This window comes from Sturnira hondurensis, unplaced genomic scaffold (assembly GCF_014824575.4).
Source record: "Sturnira hondurensis isolate 20B ecotype Veracruz unplaced genomic scaffold, ASM1482457v3 Scaffold0024758, whole genome shotgun sequence".
Lineage (NCBI taxonomy): Eukaryota > Metazoa > Chordata > Mammalia > Chiroptera > Phyllostomidae > Sturnira > Sturnira hondurensis.
In genome coordinates, this window is record NW_028097389.1 from 929507 (window position 1) to 951415 (window position 21909).

General features: G+C 34.3%; 1 protein-coding gene across 1 annotated transcript in view; it reads right to left on the reverse strand.

Annotated features, from left to right (window-relative positions):
• Positions 1-554: 554 nt before the first annotated feature.
• The window catches only part of KLHL1 (kelch like family member 1), a 342020-nt gene continuing 320665 nt past the window's right edge, over positions 555-21909 (reverse strand). Inside the window, exons 9-11 of the mRNA XM_037038628.1 lie at positions 16000-16212; positions 7441-7612; positions 555-1648 (exon numbers count right to left, since the gene is read on the reverse strand). Of these exons, the coding sequence (XP_036894523.1) occupies positions 1589-1648; positions 7441-7612; positions 16000-16212 (445 nt within the window). The 3' untranslated portion in view covers positions 555-1588. The remainder of the gene's footprint in view (positions 1649-7440; positions 7613-15999; positions 16213-21909) is intronic.

Here is a 21909-nt window from a genome sequence, read left to right on the forward strand (position 1 = left end):
TAAGGTGATAATTTTCATAGCATGCATTTTAACTATATTTTTAAAATTATTGACACTTTTTATGATCTTATACTTATAGTGGCATTGTTTTTCTAGGGAAAAAGGTGACTAAAAAATATGACCACATGTTCATTTTGGGAAACTTCAGATTTACTAACAGTTTCTTGACACAAGCTATTAATATTTTCTTTGGTTACTGGAGTTCAACATTTTCTAACACCCCCAAATAGAACTCAATTCCATGGTTTATGCTGACTCAGGAAGATGGACTCCTTGCCTTTTCTAGATCCAGTCTCATTATGGTGTGTGTGTTTTCTAAGCACCAATTTTAACTACTTCAAATGAATGCTTACAGAAGAAAATAATGCAGATTGAATGTGTTTAAGTATCGTACTTAAATATTAGAGAAAATAAACATATTTGGATGGAGATATACACTTCTTAAATTTTGAAAAATCAAACAATAAAAATCTTCCATCTTTCTTGATTAAAAAAGATACACAGATAAAAGCAAATTTTTATTATTTATTAATTTTATTTAAAATTTACATGGATTTATTAAGGACATTGTGTAATGTTTCCACTTTAGGCTTTAAACAATTACAAACATTTGACATAAAATACTGTGCATATCAATGTAACAAGTTTGAAAATGTGGACTGAGAATCTGAAGTCAGCCTTCATTTTAACAATGATCATTAACATCCCAAATGAATGGATCATAGATTTCTCTTTCAAAATTCTAAGTTTCTTTAATAAAGGAAATTCTAAAGGACATCAACATGCAGTGGATATATATAACAGTCAGAATAACTAGCTCCCATGCTTACACTGAACTCAATATAAGGCCAAGCCTATAATTGTATTGGTGTTTTGGCTCAGTGTGTTCAAAAAGTGAAGCACTGTGATAAGCCTAATGAAAACAATCCTTTGTGTTTGCCAGCTCCAGATTGCTAACATGATTGCAAAAAAAATGCAACCAGTACCTCTGATGATATTTGCAGCTTTGATCATTAGCAGGACAGTTTGTCTTCTGAATGCATGAGAAAAGCATGGGTCAGTTTCTTTAATTGTCCTTGTAGCTTAGGAAAACGAGGAAGCAAAGTGTTTGTTTTAATAAAGCATCATTTTACCTCCTGTTATGACCAGATCTGATTAGGAAAATGGTAAGCCAATCAGATTCTGTCAGATTGAAATATGTCTTCTACACTTGGCAACCTTTTAAATATTGCCACATATTATAAAACAATTGTAAATTATTAAATTATCCATGTCACAAATATCAGTCTCTTCTTTTAATTGCTGAAGAAAAACAAGCCTTCGGTAACTAGTTATTGTATGCTACAATACAAAACAAATTACCAATAACCATTCCTAAACTAATACGTGGCCAGGTACTGTTCTCATAGCAGTTTCATATGTTCTGGTTTTCTTTAATTCTGTTTGATCTTCTACCTCTTGACATCAGTTGGTAAATCTGCAGAAATCCTTCTTCTTGAAGAGTTTCCATCTCAGGAAGTTCTCATCCTTGCCTTCTAATATAAAAATAACCACTCCAGCAAATAGAATCTCTCCAAATAGAAACAAGTCAAGGTTGCTTGATGACTACTACACAGGCACCAGCTCTCCCAATATTCAAGGAAGCCATCTATTGCAAAGATTAAACACAATTAAAGAAAAAAGTTACTTGTGTGGAAAAATATACAAATTTTAATATATTTAAAACACCTCCACAAATGAAAAGCGTAAATATTTTTATTTTTCAATTCAGCTGACAGTGGTACTACAAAAATGGAAACAATGAAAATGTCTTTACAAAAGAAGAATAATTTGCATATTAAAAAATTTTAAACCTGTAATTATTTATGAAATTTTAATAAAAGTTATAAAATATTTATTGATTTTTTGTGTAATAGAGCTTCTATAGAAGTTTTTAGAAAATATTTATTCTAGAATTTGCATGGACATGCTTGTGAAGATATTTTATCATGATAGGCTAGACTACATTGAGATGAAATAGCTATTATACTTACAGAAATCATTTTGAAGTAATTTCCCTTGATATACTAAATTGAATGTCTTACTCATTCATTCTGAAGATAGGCATACAATGAAATAACTTCAATATTTTGTCATGAATAGGCCATAATTACAATTGATACAGAGCTTATTTTAAGAATTCTACCTTATGACAGTCATTGAGATGAGAACTGAGATTTTAAAAAATAATCATGAATATGAAATTGGCAGAAATATATTAAAAACAATAACCATTACAAAGTTGGAATGGAAATTTATTCCATGGAGGTAAGCCAAAATCATAATAATTTAAGCTTTTTCATATCAATGATTTTTATTACAGTTTTCTAAGAATAATTTATGTACATGAAAATTTCAGGGTAGACTAGAAATTGCTGGATATCATTTCAACCTGCAAAGAAACTAAATAATACATAAGAAATAAAATAGTGAGGAGTCTAATAACTTCAGATCACATACATTACCTTATTGACTGAGGGAGAGCATGTTCTTACTCTTGAAAAGTAAAAAGTATCACCATTATCTGCTAGTTCTTTAAATGTACTTATTGATTCATGCCACCCCTTTGTAGATTAAAAAAAAAAAACACTTCCCATATGATATTTTAAATTATTCTTATTTAATGCATTATTTTTAAAAGCTCTTTTAATGTAACATTTTTTGTCTTTATGACAGTTAATTGCTCAAAATGAGAGGCGACGAGGGGCATGTGAATACGCTGATAGTATATTGTGTGTTAAGAATAATTTTTACAGGTCACCTTAATAATCTCATCATAAATTATTATCTTTGCATGAGAGGTGTGCGAATGGAGTGTTAAGAGACAATATGTAAATCCCATAATGTCATGTAAACAAACTGACGTGTCTAAAAAGTGTGCACACTTTCCATTTTCTCTCTCTTAGTTTCTAATGATTTTCGAGTGTTGTTTGACATCATAGTCATCTAAAGAACTTTTACAAAATATGTGCTCAAGTCTTACCACTATAGAGGAATGGGATGAGTATACATAGTCGTATTTTTGCAGTTTTACCCAAATCCTCTGGTGTTCTTTTAATACCGAGAAATACTGTCTCTCATTTTCTGGCAAAGTATAGACTGAAATGCTTCACTTTATATCTACATCTCTATCCCTATACACATATACTTGCATGTGTTAAAATTAATCTCTGCTCTTTTTCCCAAAAAATATGCTACTCTCATGTGCTTCCATCTTACTGAATGACACCACTATGCTTAAAAGAGAAACCTAGAGCACATTGGTGACTATTAGTTGTACCTCCCTCAAATTTACATCTGAATACTCATCGGGTCTATTAGTATTTCTCAAAAAAATTAATTACTCCCCTTCTTACTGCCTTCAGCCTAATTCAGGTTACAATTTTACGCTGAGTATGAATAGGATAAAATATGACACCCCAAGATATTCCACTTTTGCTGTTATTTAATTTAAATTAAAGGTATTTGAGAGACAAGCAGGGCAGGAAGGAAACTCTTACCCTCCTGGGTTGACCTGACATCAGGAGCTAAATCTCCCATGTGAAAGGTTATGTAGCTTGTTCCAAGAGGGTTGAAGACACCCTTATCAGTAGAAATAGGGAATTTAAGGCCACAATGCCACATAAACAAAACTATTACTTCTTCACCAATTTTCTACCCCAAGCCCAAATCCTTTTGTCTTGTCAACTTTTCACAAATGTATTGTCTGTGTGTCTAAATGGTATAAAAGCTTTTTGCTTTGGTAATTTTTTAGAATTTCATAATTTTGTGGGATTCTTGTAAATATAGATTTAAGTTTGTTTTCCTCTTGTTAATCTTTTCTACATTAATTTAATTATTAGACAAGCCAAAGAACTTAGAAAGAGGGAAAATTTTTCCACCCAGGAATGGATTAGTAAAATAATCTTAACATATTTCCTTGACTGTAATCTTATCTTCTTCTAATCATTTTTTATATCCTGTAAAATGCAATTATTTAAAACACAGTTCTGATTATTTACTTCTCCTGCTTAAAATTCTTTATTAACTCACCTTTAGTGTCGTTATAAAGTCAGAATTCTGTAACATGGTTTTTGTCCGTAGGTCACGCAGACCCTGTTTCTCTCTCCAAATTCAGTGCTCACCACTTCATTTCTTGCCCAGTGAAACATGCCATGAATTCCCTTCCTGTGGCTCCTTGCAAATTCTGTTCCTTAACCCACTCCCCAAATTTTCATCGGGTTAGCTATAATTCATCTGTCAGCTCTCATCCTACAAATCATTTTCTGAAGGAAGGTTTCTGTAGCCAACACAGTTAGGTTCTATTAAACTGCTAAGTATTTCCCTTACCACATAATTTATTATGCTATTTTAAGCATTTGATATATTCTACATACATTACAAATATTCAAGAGAGCTTTCCTTTTTTCTCCCGTGGTCCAACTCTAGCTATCCATCTATCATCTATCTATCTATCTATCTATCTATCTGTCATCTATCTATCAATAGTACTGAGTATTGATTGGATAGTCATATTTTTATAGTTTGTATAAAATATATACCTATGTTATATATATTAAAACATTTTAATATAATCTGTACTATAGATTATATATGTACTGTATACAGATTACACAATGTGTCTATTTATATATATTTATATATAATCTGCCTTGATCTTTCTCCAAGCATATGCCTTTCTTCCCTAGATGATAACCTGAAAATTTGGTCAAGACACCAATTAGAAAAAAGCAACTGGGAATGTAAGTATCTTACCAGGCTTCTTTCGGAACTCATTCCCAGTATCTGGCATATTTATTGTGTGCAAATACACTAAATCCATGCACAAAAGAGCAAACTGATTTGCAACAGTACTCTCAATTTATATCTGAAACATTCACTCATCTGTTACCCCATGTCAGCCTTTGGGGACATGACAGTAAATGCTATACTATCTTTGTTTCTTTGCTGCAGGTGGATACAGCAGGAGAGCACTATGATTGCAGAGCATGAAAGGGTTATTTTATCCAGGCTGGGAGACATTGAATAAAGCTCTTTTTCTTTTGTCTTGAAACACATATATATATTTTTGAATAAAATGCAAGAAATAATCTTGATGTTAAATGACAAAGCCAAATTTACTTAAAACACATATATGCATGCATGTGTTCTCTGTAAAACTAAGACATGAATCTGACAATTGCTCTCAATCAATTTCTATTATTCCCAAAAGCTAACTTGAGTAGCTTTCAAAATATACATCTTGATTTTTTCAGTATAGTTTGCTTGTTAATGCTAATGCTTATCCATTTGGTAGTGTCAGTGATAAATAGCATACACAATTAATTTTGTCCATTTATGGGCTAATAAAGATAAAGTGACAGGAATTATTCAGCAATTAGAATGATTTTTTCTATTGGCCTGGAATCTTGTAGATTATCCCAAGAATATCATGTGGGTCTCCTGAGGGCCCCTCAAGGGTCTTAAAATATAAACAATAAAAGCATATGGATGCAAAACCTTAAAGTAATTTAAGAGCTTTAACATCAATGCTTATTATACTAAACTAGCATCATTATAAAACATTTTAAACACCACTTTGCCATTTGTAAGATATTATGTTTTCCAAAAGAGAGTTATAAAAGTCAGATGAGAGAAAGTGGTTTTTAGGAGTCTTTTACTTATTATTACAGCACATGTTATTCTAATTTCAACTTTAAAGGAATGATAAGCATAATGGTTCATTAGTATAAATATATAATAAAGACATTATAATACAGCATATATATGTCCATAAACTTCTTTCATTTAATGTTCATTTGCGAAAGCAGCACATTTAAAATACCATGAACTAATATATTTCCTTAGCAAATCAACAATCATTAATTCATGCATTGTTCCCTTTGTAAACACTAAGGGCCTAGAAAAATAAGAATTTAAAACACATGCTCTAATATTTTAGTGCAATAATTACCAGCTTCTTTTATATGTTCTGCTCTTTAGGAAAGGAATGCTACTACTTTCACAGTTAAAGTAAAACAGAAAATTGCAAGACCTAGTTCTTTGAATACATCCATTTTTTCCTTCTTTCACTCTGCCTTCTCTCTCTCTTCTTAGCAAATCTTATCTATCCTCACTGGAATCAAAGAGTTTTCTCAGAGGGAAGGGTAAGATTCATAAGGTCAAGCACCTTAGCCTGTCCATTAGGAATTTGGTTTTGTACTTAGATGCAGCTTTTCTAAATACTGTGTTTGGACACATATCTAAACTGGGACAATGAAGGGAGTTATGTATCTATAAAAATTAAGTATTTTTAAAAGAAATTTATTTCAGTATGTGTTCGAGTTTTTCAGGTAAATTTTAGTCAAGTTCTGTGAGGAATATAAAGAGATGAGGTTATTATTCTGCTTCAACTAAAGAAGGCTATGGAATTTCACTGCACCCATCCATTGGAAGGGTTTCTTTGTACTGTGTTTTGCTTTTAGTTTCTAGTAAGAAAGCAAAAAAAAAAAAAGAGAGAGAGAGAGAGAGATTGAGATACATGGGAAAAAAGGAGAAGAAAGGAGAAATTGAATATGAAGGCCCAAGTCTGAGAATATTATATCCATTCCTTTCACTGTAGTTAAGTTGTTCTGCTTTACTTCCCCCCAACACTCATACATCCCAATAGAAATCCTCTAGCAATATGACTAGAATCAGAATGTTATTGCATGATCCTGAGTCTCTAACTACAGGGTATATTCAAGAGGTAATACCTCAGCTAATATCAGCCAATCATTTCACTCCATCTTCCACACCAAAGCGACTGTCCAGAGGGGCGAGTGAGTACTTTATACATGAGAATCCATTACAACCTTTTGCTATTTGTTTCTTACTTAACAAATAGTTCTTTCATTTTCTGCTAATGGCTGTGACTATTGCTGCTTGGAGTTTCCATCCCGTGGAAAATTTCCCTGCAGCAGGTAACACTAGATCTAACACAGTGGAGCAAAAATGGGAGGCAGAGAGGTGACTTCTGCAGCCTTCCATCCTCTTATTCCACTGATCTCTAAAATCAAGTATTCTAAAAGGAACAGGTTAGGGTTTTGTGAATCAATATATTCTACATTTATTTTTTGCTTTAGCCAATTACAATTCAGTTCCTGTTCTTTGTTATTACTTATAATAAAGTAGAAATCCCACTGAAACATGAATGTCACTTTTTAATATAAATTGTATTAAAGTATAGCATATATAAAAGTACACAAAACATCAAATTTAATGAAATTCTTAGAAAATGAATACAATAGATTAAATCAATCACTTTGGGCTCAGAGTAATTTGAGTAGCTGCATAACTAACTGTATGTACCCCTCTCCTCTAAATAGAGCAAATGAAATATATTCTTATATTTGAAGTAAATTATGATGGCAACGATCTTACCTGTGTCCACTCATTAGTTTGTGGATCATAAGATTCCATGGTGTTGAGGTATGTCTGCCCATCATAGCCACCAACGGCATATAATCTGTCACCAAGGAGACAAACTCCAACAGCATCTCTGGGCATACTCAAAGGAGCCACCATGGTCCATGTGTCTGTTTTTGGATCATATCTAAAATTTAAGGATAATAAGATATACTCTAACCACATTCAGATTGCAAACTTCATTATATAAATGGTACCCTTTCAAAAGCATGCCATGAAAGACAAAACCAGTGTGTTATAAGAGCTCATTTATTTGAGTAGGTGCCTAAGAGCTAATATCCACAATGCCTGGCTCTGTAAATTTTAACGTATTTTAAAATATGCCTAAATTCTTGCATGTATAGATGCAGTCATTTAACAAAACGAATATAATGATTTCTTTCCACGAGGAAGTCAGATATGTAAGTCACTATTCACCACAGTGTAAGCAAAGGCCATGAAGCAGAAGTAACTGTTGAAAATCTGGGGGGAGAAACACAGTGAAGATGGTGGCCAAGTAGGTAGAAGCTGAGTCTCTTGCTCGTGCCCCCAGCACAGATTTCCAGCTGACCTTCTAACAAGCGGCCTGAACAACCAATGGGCTCACAGCTGTTATGAATTTTTGAAGCCAAGGAGTATAGAGGAAGCTTTGCACCATTTGGTAAGACATTTTATAAGCCAAAGGGGAAATACCCTGTGCAAGGTGCTGGCAGCAAGGGAGAGAACAGAGGTGAGAAAATGCAGTTTAGTAGCTCCTGCGCCTCCTGGAGTGGTGGGCCCTGTTCCCACACAGGACCCCCAACCCTAATCAGGAGAGACTTGGGAGGATATATGGAGTCTCGGAGACTCAGGCTGCGCACACACAGCAAGCAGCACATCCACAGCTGCAATGCCAACTGGGAGGGTCTAAGAGAAGAATTCTATCTCCTTAGAACTGTCAGAGGCACAGGCAGGCTGTGGCTAGCCCTGACTGTGGAAGACTCTTCGCCTTTTGGGGAAGTTGAGTGAATGGAGAACCAGACAGTTGGCTCAGAGCTGCTGTGTGAGTGCCATATAGAGACTTTTAAAGATAAGAGCGGAGGTGTGGTTGAGCAGGGAACACACACCCATGAGCAGCTGCCCTGCTAACAAAGACACCAGACTGAAAACCCGGTTCATGCCCACTGAACCCAGCTGGCCAGGAAGAGTACAAGGCTGCATGGTGAAGAGACTGTGGGGCCCCACCCAGTGCTGCTGGCAAGAGGGGGGCTGTGCACAGAGTGGAAGGTCTGGGTCTGAGCCTCCTGTGAGAGCAGCAAGCTAGGAACTGGGTGTGCTAGAGTAGAGCACTTGAGACTCCTTCCAGCCAGGCAAGACCACTCCAACTGCAGTGTACAGACCTCTAGGAAGGGGAAGGCATGCCCATCCCCCATCTGCAGGATTGCAAACTTCACAGAACAGTAAGGCCAGACTCCCCGCTGCCAGGTACACATCCACAGGGGAAAGAAAGAGAATTTCCAAAGGAGGCCTTTATGAATTTTTATCAGGGGCTATGCTGGCTCCTCCTTGGACCCTGTTCTGCTGAAAACAGCACAGAAGAGAGACTAGAAACTGGCACCGCAACAGGTATTCAAGGCCCCACTGAACCTTGGCTCTTAGAGTTGCCACCAGCACAAAGCAGTGTTATTTCCTACATTTCACCTTGGTCTTCATGGTAAGAGCATAAGCTCTGTATCAGGGACTCTATTAAAGTTTGTAGCCCTCAGGCAAGAGAAGTACCAGTACATGAATGGTGGCTAAAATTGGCTGTGAAGTGAAAATTTGCGGAAGTTAGGTAGTAGTCACAGAACAAAAGTTAGTTGGTCATTGAAAATTCTATTGAAGTTTTTGAGGTGTCATTAATTTCCAAGCATAGTCCTTTCTATATCTTAAAGGTAAGAATCTTAAAATATTTAAAAGAAAATTGCTTAAAATATAAAAACATTATTTGATAGCAAACAGAATTTAAAATGTCCATTTTTCTAAGTTCATATAGGCAATATTCTGCTGGAAAGCAAATTAAAAAACAAAGAAATAGTTTGTAGCCAGGTATGTTTTACTATAAAACTTATAGTAAAACACACCTTACAGCACTTATTTGTGCTGTATAAAACAACACAAATAAGGAAACAAAAAAAGATAAAGGAAAAAATGAAACATCTCTAAAAGAGTTTTTGGATTTCTAGTAAATGAATTCTACAATCTATAACTGAGTTGATCTTAGTAAATTATTTGTGAATTACAAGTGACAAGTGGTCGAAACAAATAATTTTTTTTTCTGTAAAGAAAACTGACATGTTTCCAGGTATCATTACGATTATCAGTTAAAAGAACTTTATAATTAATATTAATATTTATTTCTTCTTCAAAGTTATCTTGGGATTTAGGGTTGCTTCCATTTTTATCTAAATCCTAAGACCAAGCTTTTCATGTATATACATTGAGAATCACAATCCATAAGTATTTTTAATTTAATGACTGCATTTTACCCATGCAGGATTTGTGTTTTTATAATTTTCAGTCTTCTAAGCCATAAAAATAGCACTCCCCTCCATTTACTTAGGACTTTTTAAGCTTTTCTCAAAGTGTTTTATTTTCTTTTTAGTGGCATTGTGTATGAATTGAGAAATTTGTGGGTAGATATTTTAAAACTATTTTTAATAGTAGTTTTATACATTAATTTTGTTATTTATTGCTTACATGTAGAAATACAATTAATTTTATGTATTGACTGAGTATACAGCAACCTTATCAATTCACTTATTAATTCAAATAATTTCTTTTTAAAAAGGTTTTATTTATTTGTTTTTAGAGAGAAGGGAAGGGAGGGAGAAAGAGAGGGAGAGAAACATAAATGTGTGGTTGCCTCTCATGTGGCCCTCACTGGGAACCTGGCCAGCAACCCAGGCCTGTTGCCCCAACTGGGAGTGGAACTGGCGACCTTCGGTTCACAGCCCTCACTCTATCCACTGAGCTACACCAGGCAGGGCTCAAATAATTTCTATTTAAATTCTATCTAAATTATCACTAGGTATATGCCATACAAACTTGAACATTGAAAGTTTTATTTATTTCTTTGTAATTATTTTTTCCTTTTATTGACTTATCATTGGCTAGTTGTGGTATTAAAATGTTGAACAGAGGTATTGGCAGTCATGTTTTTTCTCATTCTAATAAAAATTTCAAAACAAAATATTTTGATATCTATCAATTTTTGTACTATTTTCTCTTCCAAATTGGGTGAGATTTTTTATTATAATGGGTGTTTATTTTTATCTTTACTTTTGCATCTATTCAGATGTTTATTTTATTACCATATTGAGTTACATTGGTTAAACTTTTCTATGTTAAATCAAGATTGTATTTCCGGAATAAATTCAAATTTGTTGAGATATACTCCTTTCGATTTATATATAAATCTGATTTGCTAATATTTCTTTCAGATATTTGCATCTATGTTCTGAGAAGGTTAGCTGGCATTATTTTTTCTCTTGTTTTTTCCCTGTATAATATTTATATAGTTGTATTTTTATAAATCTGTTCATTTCAGCTAACAATTCAAATAATGGTATAAACATATTCAAATAATCTCATTGTTTAGTCTACAGGATATACAGAGACCTACTTTTTATTTCTTCAAAAGGTATTTTTTTTCTTGACAATTAAGTGTGTAGCTTATTAATTTTATTGCAAATGTTCAGAGAAACACCTTGGACTTCTTTTAAATTCTCTCTCTAGCATGCTTTATTTTCTATTTTATTAATATGTTTTAATCATTATTTCACTATTGTATGTTTTCTTTTTTGTTATAATAATTATAACTTCTTGAGATAGAAGCTGAAATTTTTGTGTTTCTGCTTTTTAATTTGTTAAATACATGAAGTTAGGTCTGTATATTTTTCTGTAAGTATTTCCTTAGCTACATTCCATAGAGTTTAGTATATCATATTTTCATTATCATTCAGTTGAAAATATTTTCTAATTTGAGCTATTATTATTATTATTATTTCTATTTGAGCTATGTGTTATTTAGAAGTATGCTGCCTAATTTCAACTAATTGAGTATTTTAAAAAATTACCTTTGTTATTTATTTCTGGATAAATTCTACTTTGATCGTAACATGTTCTATGAGATTCCAAACTTTTGAAATGTGTTGATGTTTATTTTATAACCAGAAATTGTAAATTTCGGTAACTATGCCATATTACCTAAAAATATTATCTATAATGGTAATCAATACAGAACTACAATTACTTAGTTTCCCCTCCCAAAGTTATATGTAATAAACTAAAATGCAGAAAGAAAATCATTCCCATTTCAACCATATGATTATCTACTCTAAAAATTTTAATTATTTGAATTATCTTAGAAGAAAGTTGGTTCTACAAAACATAAATACATGGAAGCTTATCATTTTCTTAATAACTTGTTTAATGTACTCAACTTTTGCACCACACAGATCTGCACTGCTTATCTGCCTCCAGGGGCCCAGCTGGAGAGGCTTTGGGGATTATTCACTCAGTATTGTGATCAGTAGACCCTGATGTCTTTTGGTGCGTGTTTCCACCCCTAAAATGAACCCACAAGGTCAGTGAAATCTGTAAAAGTGGGTTGGCTCAAGTCAGATCTGTGGGACTGGTTTCCCTAAGGCTGAGAAAAGATCAAGTCACATGATCTAGTTAACTTCCCACAAGAAAAGGGTTGAAGGAAATAAGCATTTTTACATTATTTGCCAAGTGACTGACTATCCATATTCAAGAGTTAACTGATAAGAAGGAAAGCTGTAAAATTAGGAGAAAATATAGATGCAAATGTACCTGATTTCAAGATGAGAAGTTGAAAATAACATGGTATTAAAATAAATTTGAATTTGTTCATAAAAATAAAATAAAATATAAACAACAATTATTGATTTTTACTTAGCTGGCTCCCACCTAATGCAGCAGGCCCCTTAGTGTAATGTGTTTGAGAAGTTCTGCTCCCTGCTCACTGTGGCTAGCATGGGTAGGTGCACCTTCAGCAAGTACGATGCAAGCGGAGGCTTGATGAATCATCACAGTGGATGTTTGTCATTTTTGTGCCACCTCCTCTTGGACGGACTCACCTTGTACCCCCATTTGGTGGGATGTGCAAGCTACAAAGAGTCCAGTAGATGAGTACCATGGTACTGGGGTTAAAGCCTTGGCTAAGCTCTCCAATGGTAGCAAACCCTAACTGTCAGCTTTGCGAAGGGACCATCTTAACTATTCCGGACCTGTTGCGCTCCAAAATGACTTCAGCATCAGGTAACAACATGTGGAGTAGAATAGCCCACCTGAACCCAGTTAGCCCAGAAACAATCAATTTATCTATCTTATCCATCTTATCAATCAATTATCTATCTATCCATCTATCTAGTAATCTAAATAACTACCTGTTTACAGTATACCTCAACAGGCTTTTCCTTGTGAGAACTTGAAGGCCTATTTTTTTTTTAGTGTCTTACTGATTCAGTAAATGCTCGTTGAGAGCTTACTCTGTGCCAGGAATTGTGCCAAGTAGGGGAATATAGGCATAGGTGAGCTAATCTTGATCAGTATCAGTAAAAAGAACCTAGTAAAAATTTCATGCAAAATAAATCATTTTTATTTTAAGATTGAGAATTGGCACTGATACAAATTATTTTGCTTTCAGATCAAATCTGTGTTATGGGAAGGTGCATCTGGCTACTCTAAAAGACTGGAGGAAGCACGAGTAGATATCACAAAGACAGGTGAAGGAGGATCCTACCACCTTGGCACCCTTCTCCTACTAAGCCTCAGTACTGAGATGCAGAGTTGGGGAAAAGTGGTCCTGCTACCTTATTATCCAGCAGTGGGATTGGTGCATTTTAGCATATTTTCTGATCCATGATCTGGGTTCCAGTTTTGTTTGTAACCTTAAAAAATTCTAATTTCTTTGTCTTTTCCTTTCAATACCTTTTAAGCACCATGTAGAACAGTGGAAAATGCATGTGAAACAATATTTATTGAATAAGCAAATGAATGGATGTGCTTTTCCTAATGGATTGCACTTTCTGGGCCTAAATTTGCTGGAACCTACAGCATATTTTGGATATTAATTTTGTCCCCTAAGATGCTGTCAGTACAGTGAGGCTGGGCGACAAAATTACTTCTCATTGTTCCATCAACTATTCTAAAGTCCCTATCTTGTTACTTGTTTTGATGTGAAGTGCCAATGTTATTTGTGTTTAGAACAACCTGACTCTTCACATTTTTTCATAAGTATTATATAGCTATACTTTACCACCACCATTATGTAACACTTTACATTTCTATAAGAATTATTATTACAATAAAATATGTCCATCTACTTTTCTTAGCCATCTGCTTATCTTTAAAACATAGCATTGCACACTACTTCTTGTTCTTCCTAATAATTTGTTTGCCTATGATTATGTAATAAAAACATTCTATATGTGATATGTGCAAAATAACTCTACAGAGGTACCATTATACATCTTGATTTATTGATGATGTACATGCAAAATTATCAATATAGAATATATGTTATAGAAAGTACACAAATGCTATTAATCTTGCCTATCATATGAGCTCGAATAAGGACCATGGAAATGATGTGTGCTTCTGTATTACTTAAGCTGCTATATCCGCAGCACTCCAGTAATTTAAAATAGCTATGCTTATTTAAATCTAATTTTACACCATAAATGTATTTCTAGACTGAATTATTTATATCTCTGTTCACAAACAACATTTCAATAGATTATACAGTAAAGTTAGAAGAGAATATGCATATGAACTCTCATCTCATTAGCATTATTTATATACGGTATTCATGGTAAAAGTAAGAGTTTCATTATATTTATCTTCTCTGTTATTTCTCCAAGAATTTAGCTGTGAAAAATGTAAATAAGCCGTCAGCCTATTAACAATATTTAAAAATAATGATTGCAAGTTTGTGATTCTAAAAGTATGTAAGTGGAAATACAGTGAAATATATTTCTGTACTTTATCCAAAAAGTAGCTTAAGTTTGAAAAGAACCTGTTCACTAAAGGTTATCTCTTGCCATTGGCCTTATTCTCAGTAAAAATAATCATCTATCATTAGGAATTAATATTATAAGATATTTTGCTGCCTTTCTCCCATTGATACTTATAACCATGAGTATCAATGATGTGTTTATTTTTTAATATCAAATGAAAAATTGTTTTGGTCATCAGTGTAGTCCACCATACATTTTGTTCCTCTTCCAGGTATAATTCAGGATACTGTTTTCCCACCCTCATAATGCTTTCTGTGACCATGTGACTGTATATCATCAAAGTCTGAATGAAAGAGAATTAAATTACTTGCAGGTGGAATTTTTAAGAACTAGAGATTGATGTATCATTCCAACATTTCCCCCCCTTCTTTATAGCCAACAGTGGTGCTTATATTGTAGCTTATCTGTCATTCTGGGTTTCCTGGTAGTAATATCGTGGAATTGTCATGGACATGGAGAAGGGTATAGGAGGGTTAATGGTGAAGGGTAGAGACGTGACTCGGATGGTGAACACACAATATTATGTACAGATGATGTGTTGTGGAATTGTGCGTCTGAAACCTGTGTAACTTTTGTTAATCAGTGTCACCCCAATAAATTTAATAAAAGAAAAAAGGCATCATGGTACTAAGTCTCAGAGTTTTGAAGTTACTTGTTACAGTAGAAATATTTATCTCAGTTCATAAAAAAGTTAACCTCAATATTCCCTATTCTCACTTCCCCATATATCAGCATGCATCCTTACCTAATAGGAGATATCATCATGATATTTTATAACTCTTGAATTCTTACTGCATGTGATATAATAGCTCTAAGGGATGCACAGTCATGCAAGAGAGCTTAGGTATAACCATGCCAGAAAATGTCGGTATTGTTGAACCAAACTGAAGCCATGGTGCATTCCCACTTCAGCCTCTATGCATCTGGCTATTTAAGAAGAGTTACAAGAAAACTGGTATTTTTGCCATACAATGTAATTATAAATTTTATAGTTCTAATAATCTGTCTTTCATTAAGAAATGTATGGCATAAAACAAATAAGCCCATATTCGTCTTTAAGAGTCTGAAGGGAGTAATAACACAAGCATGATGGTGTTGAAATAGCACAAATAAAGCCATTTCAAAAAATAATTAACATTCATTAATAAATTTCTTAAAATTGTATTTTAAGCAACTTTTTAAAACATATTAAAAAGAAATGTAAAGATCACTTTAGGGTCCTACAAAAACGTGAAGGGCTTTACATAAATATTAGTTGAAAAAAACAGAAAAAAAAAGATGGAGGAAAGGAAGGGAAAAATGAAACAAGAAGGAAAGTGTGTGTGTGTGTGTGTGTGTGTGTGATAGAGAGAAAGAGAGAAGCAGCTGTGGGAGTAGAATTTACATTTTCTAAATTATGTAATCTTTACAACTAATCATCAGTGTGATTTGAGCTATATTTGTCACTATGGCAGTGCCCTTGAGGTCTTACCGTTCTACATAATCTAGCAGCCGGGAACAGTGATTTGAGGCAGGAGCATCGTGACCTCCTACCGCGTAAAGAAAACCATCACATGTGGCTACTCCAACACCGCCTCTTCTTTTACACATTGGAGCACACATGTTCCACTTATTTGTGTGAGGATCATAATACTCCATGGAACTCAAACACGAACTTCCGTCACGACCTCCAACCGAATACAGCCTGAAAAATACAATTGGAAAAACATGATTTAATTATATAGTATGGATGACAAAATGTAGAAAAGGAAAAGTCCCTTAAAAATAAATTTTAATTGCAGTGTGAGCCTCAAATATACTTGAAATACATTACTTCACATGGAAATTTTTATTAAAGGTACTAGCTAAGTAATTGTGTGTGCCCAGAGTTCACATCATGCTAATATGCAGTACACCAGGTAACATTAAAACAACTACAATTTCCTACATTATTTCTAGAATGTTAATTAGATTTAAACTGCTTATGACATAATTCAGTGTTAACATTAATTTTAAAATATTGAGAAATCTACTTAAAATATAAAATAAGATACATATACTTCTAATTGTTCTTGAAAATGACCACAATCCAAAGAAAACTGATGATGTTATTTGATCAGCAGTTGATTTGCAGTAGCAAATAAATCATGCCCACTTCTTGTATTCATTCTGTCCCCACAGTTTAGGATGCTGAATGAATGGAATATCCAAACAAGTACTGTGACAAGGTTTGCTTCCTTAATCAGTGCTTACACTCTAACTACTGTCACGGAGACAAACAAGACTTTACAGGAAGAGAGTGTGCAAAGATGTTACTCTGGTTGAATATTGTTGAAACTTACTAGTACACTCATTTTCCTGAAGAAAAGGATGCTACATACCCAGGAAAATAAGCACTAAAGCTTAAATGCTTCTTAAATCATTAGAAATACACTGTCTATTTCTAATAAAAATAGATCTTGTCTATTTGATCATAGCCATGAAAATTTTATCACACCAAAGTAGAGTTGCATTTGTTTAGTCATTCATTCAAAACCTATTCTTGAATGCCTACTTTGTAACATACTATCTTAAGGGTTTTTTTTATTTGTGTTCAATTATACTTGTCCCAATTTTCCCCCATTGCTCTCCCATGCCCTGCTTTTCCTCTCCCACAGTAAATCCCCACTTTTTTTGTCCATGTGCATGGGTAATTTATAGTTGTTCTTTCACTAGACCCTTTCCCTTCTTTCCTCCCTTACCCTTTCCTCCCTCCCCTCAGGTCCCTGTCAGTCTGTTCCTTGTTTGCATTTCTCTGGTTCTGTTTTGCTTCTTTGTTTGTTTTGTTCGTTGAGTTCCACTTCTAGGTCAGATCATATGGTATTTGTCTTTTGCTGCCTGGCTTATTTCACTTAGCATAATACTCACCAGTTCCATCGATGCCGTTGTGAAGGGTAGGAGTTCCTTGTTTTTTTCTGCTGCATAGTAAGCCATTGTGTAAATGTATCACTTACTGATGGGAACATAGGCTGTTCCAACACTTGGCTACCGTACATAATGCTGCTATGAACAGTGGGGTGCATAGGTTCTTTTGAATTGGTGTTCCAGGATTCTTAGGGTATAATCCCAGCAGTGGTATTGATGGGTCAAAAGGCAGTTCGATTTTTAATTTTTATATGATTTTATGTATTTATTTTTAGACAGAGGAGAAGGGAGAGAGAAAGAGAGTGACAGAGGCATCAATGTGTGGTTGCCTCTCATGCACTGCCCAGAAGGGATAGGGGACCTGGCCCTCAACCCAGGCATGTGCCCTGACTGAGAATTGAACTGGTGACCCTTTGGCTCACATTCTGTTCTCAATCCACTAGGTCACACCAGCCAGGGCTCCATTTTTAGTTTTTTTGAGGAAATTCCATACTGTTTTCCACAGTGGCTGCACCAGTCTGCATTCCTGGCAACAGTGTACTACAGTTCCTTTTTCTCCACTGCCTCACCAAAACTTCTTTGTTGATTTGTTAATGATGGTCATTCTGACTGGTGTGAAGTGGTATCTCATTGTGGTTTTAATTTGCATCTCTCTGATGGCTAGTGATGTTGAGCATTTTTTCATATGTCTCTGGGCCCTCTGTATGTTTTCCTTGGAGTGTCTAATCAGGTCCTTTGCCCATTTTTTAATTAGACTGTTTGTTTCCTTGGCATTGAGTCATGTGAGTTATTTATGTGTATGTTCGAAATCAAACCGTTCTCTGAGACATCATTGGCAAGTATGATTTCCCATATGGTTGGTTCCCTTTTCATTCTAATGACACTTTCTTTAGCTGTGCAAAAGCTTTTTAATTTTATGTAGTCCCATTTGTTTATTCTCTCCTTTATGTTCCTTGCCCTAGAGGATGTACCAGTGAAAATATTGTTGCATGGGATATCTGACATTTTCCTGCCTATGTTTTCCTCTGGGACATTTATGGTGTTGTGGTTTATGTTTAAACCTTTTAAAAAGTTTTGCAAACATATCCATGGACAAAACAGGAAAAATCCTACACTTAATTCTTCTGGAGGAAAGGATAGACATAATATACAAAATAAACATACACACTACTTTTTAGTTTATTTTATTTATTTCTTATTAAATTTTTTATTGTTCAAGTACAGTTGTCTCTATTTCCCTCCCACCACTTTCCCCCTCCCGACCCATCCCCCACCCTCACCCTCAATCCTCCTCCCACTTTTGGCTTTATCCAGGGGTCCTTTATACGTGTTCCTTCCCCCTTTACCCCCTCCCCTCTGGTTACTGTCAGTTTGTTCTTTATTTCAATGCCTCTAGTTAGATTTTGCTTGTTTATTTGTTTTATTGATTAGGTCCCACTTATAGATGAGATCATGTGGGATTTGTCTTTCACCACCTGGCGTATTTCACTTAGCATTGTGCTCTCCATATTCATCCATGCAGCCACGAAGGGTAGGAGCTTCTTCTTTCTTTCTGCTGTGTAGTGTTCTATTGTGTAAATATAGCATAGTTTTTTTTCTCCCTAGAAACAAACCCAAGTCTCTATGGTCAATTAATATTCAACAAAGGGAGCAGGAGCATAAAATGGAGTAATAAAGAATAGCCTCTTCAACAAATGCTCTTGGGAGATTTGGACAGCTACATGCAAAAATATGAGTGCTGACAACCAATTTATGCTGTACATAAGTACACATACTTCTTAATAAAATGCTAAGTGCTATAGACATAGAACAGGGAAGTGTGGGCAAAAGAGTGCAACTGGTAGGGGGGGAGGTGTTGTTATTACAATTTTAAATGTATGATTAGGAAATGTATGTCTTACTGAGAAGATGATTTTTTTAAAAGAAGATGTTCGTGGTTAGAGGTGAACTCAGAAATATCTCTGGGAGAAGATTTAAGGGAGATGGAGTACGTGAGCACAAAGTTCCAGGAATGGCATGGGAGCCAGTGGGGCCAGAACACGGACTGAGGGTCATGTGCCAGATGAGGTGAGAGGTGGAAATACAAGGTGAACTTCATACAGGTATTGCAGACATTCACTCCGAGTGAAACAGGAAGCCATAAGACATTTTTTGAGTAGAAGGGTGATATGACTTGTGTTTTAATTAGATTAGATGTGAAATGTTTGCCTTACTAGTGGACATTATGCTTAATATATTGATCAAAACTTAATTCTCTACTTTTCCATTTATACATGAATACACAAGAAGACATTATTGCTTAGCATATCAAATAATTCAGGTTTTATTTATAAATTTGTGCTCTAATATACTCTAATAACTAAAATATGATAAACTGATTCAAAGCCTGGAGACTTTTTAAAAAGCCATTTATATTCCTCTTGGTGTTTGTCATGATGAAGTGTTTTTGATTGCCTGAGTGTGAGGTTTATTTATGGATGTCTGCGTTTGCTTGATTACTCACAAGTTGTCAGCTCTCAGTCTTGCAACATGTTGGTATTAACTAATAGGAGCATCTGAAGACAAGTATTGGACAATTCTGCTTGCAAAGGCACTCAAAAGTCTTTATCTTCCTAACTACTTTATGAAGTCTGAACTTCATTTATTTCCGTTTTACTTCAATTGAAGATCTAACTCAAAAGAAGTGTGCTGTCATCTTGATGTGTTATTATTAAAACTTAACTAATTTTTGGAGGAATTTTGCTTATTGCGTATGTTTATATGAAGTACATAGTTTATGTATAAGAAAAGTATCCCCCTCTTTTGACTCTTGTTTTAAAGGAATTTTTGGCTTTAAGCTGCTCTGTGAATTTATATACATTACAGTGATAAATTATAGTACTGTTTTATCTGAACCCAGGGTTGCTAATAATACATTATTTTATGCAATAATATGTCATATGTTTTCTTTTTCTGAAATTATTAAAAATGCTAACTTATACAAATATATATAGTTAAATGTCTACAAAATGTAATAATAATTAATAAAACATATTGCCTACATTAGACAAGTCAAATATTGAGCCTATTAGTAGAATCATTTATTTGGAAATTAAGTGTTCCTATAAAATTCACATTCCATCATCATTGATTCTTTAACATAATTATATGTGTTAAAAACCACTATTCATTCAGTCTCTCTTCTCTGTGAACCCTCACTAATAATGTGTAATAACATAGTGATTATACCAGGAAGAAATTCATGTCATGTCTTGATAGCAGTGACCTAACATGTGGTGATTCCTTTTGTAAAATAGATGTTTGATATATGTATCATAGCTGTTATTTTATAAATTACTTACTAAAGCCTAAGCTAGATGATCCATGGTTTCTGTTATTTGATATACATCCCTTTTAATGTCCTTCATAGTATTAAATAATCTGCAGATCAGTGTTAAAATTATTGTAATTTTAGTAAACAATATAAATTAATGCTTACTATTAGGGGGATTAGTGGAAAAGAATAAATATACTAAATTTTCCCTCAGGAACAAGCTGTGCAAAAGAAATGAGAAAATTGTAATTTGTGAGCAAGATACACTAGTATTATTTGGAACTGCTTTATGGATCCATTGTTGAAATGAATAAACATATTTCAATACTTAAAAAGATTTTGAAATTTGTGTACTTTGCAAATATGTATCTTTAACCATTATCTATAATCCACTTATTTTGAGATATACATTTGCTATGTGACTAAGAATTAGAATGTACAAATAAATTATGTCAACAATAATAACTAATACTATAATTGCTATGACGTTGTAAAATAATCAAGGAATATAAACAGTATATTCTAAGCAGTTGGAATAAGTGCAAGAGGGTTTGCAGCAAGCTTCATGGGCAATTACCAAAGGTTACCTTCTCCGATGCCCCCTTACAATCGATTTAATTATAGTTTAGATTGATTCCCTTGCTTTGTTCGACTACAGGACAGATTAGATGCTGAGAATCTGAGGAGCAGAGTCCATGCCCTGACAACACAGGAAGTGACAGCTGACAGTTTCACAGTGAGAAAGGAAATGTGACATTTCAACATAATGTTGAAAGATGAGTAAAAATTTGAATTGTGAAGAAGTAAGGGAAAGCATCACAGACAGGGAGAGCATTATGAGTGAAGACAAGGGGCATGAAAGGTCAGAGCAGGTGATAGATAAAGAGTGGCAGGTATGTCATATTGATGGAAGAGGCAGTATCGCAAGAGGGGAAAGGAGAGATGCAGCTGGTGGAATGAAGAGATCAGATGGACAATAAAGAGGGCTGTGTACCATGTGAATGAGTTGGAATTTCATTCTGAGGCAATGAGAAAAGGACCCAAAACACCCAGTTGTTCTTAGAATCAAGAACCAAGTCCCACCAGGGTGATACAGAGAGGATCGGGTAAATGCTGTACACTCAGTAGGTTTTTCTCACCTGAAAATGTGCAGTAATGCTAAAACCACAAAGTAGAATTACAAAG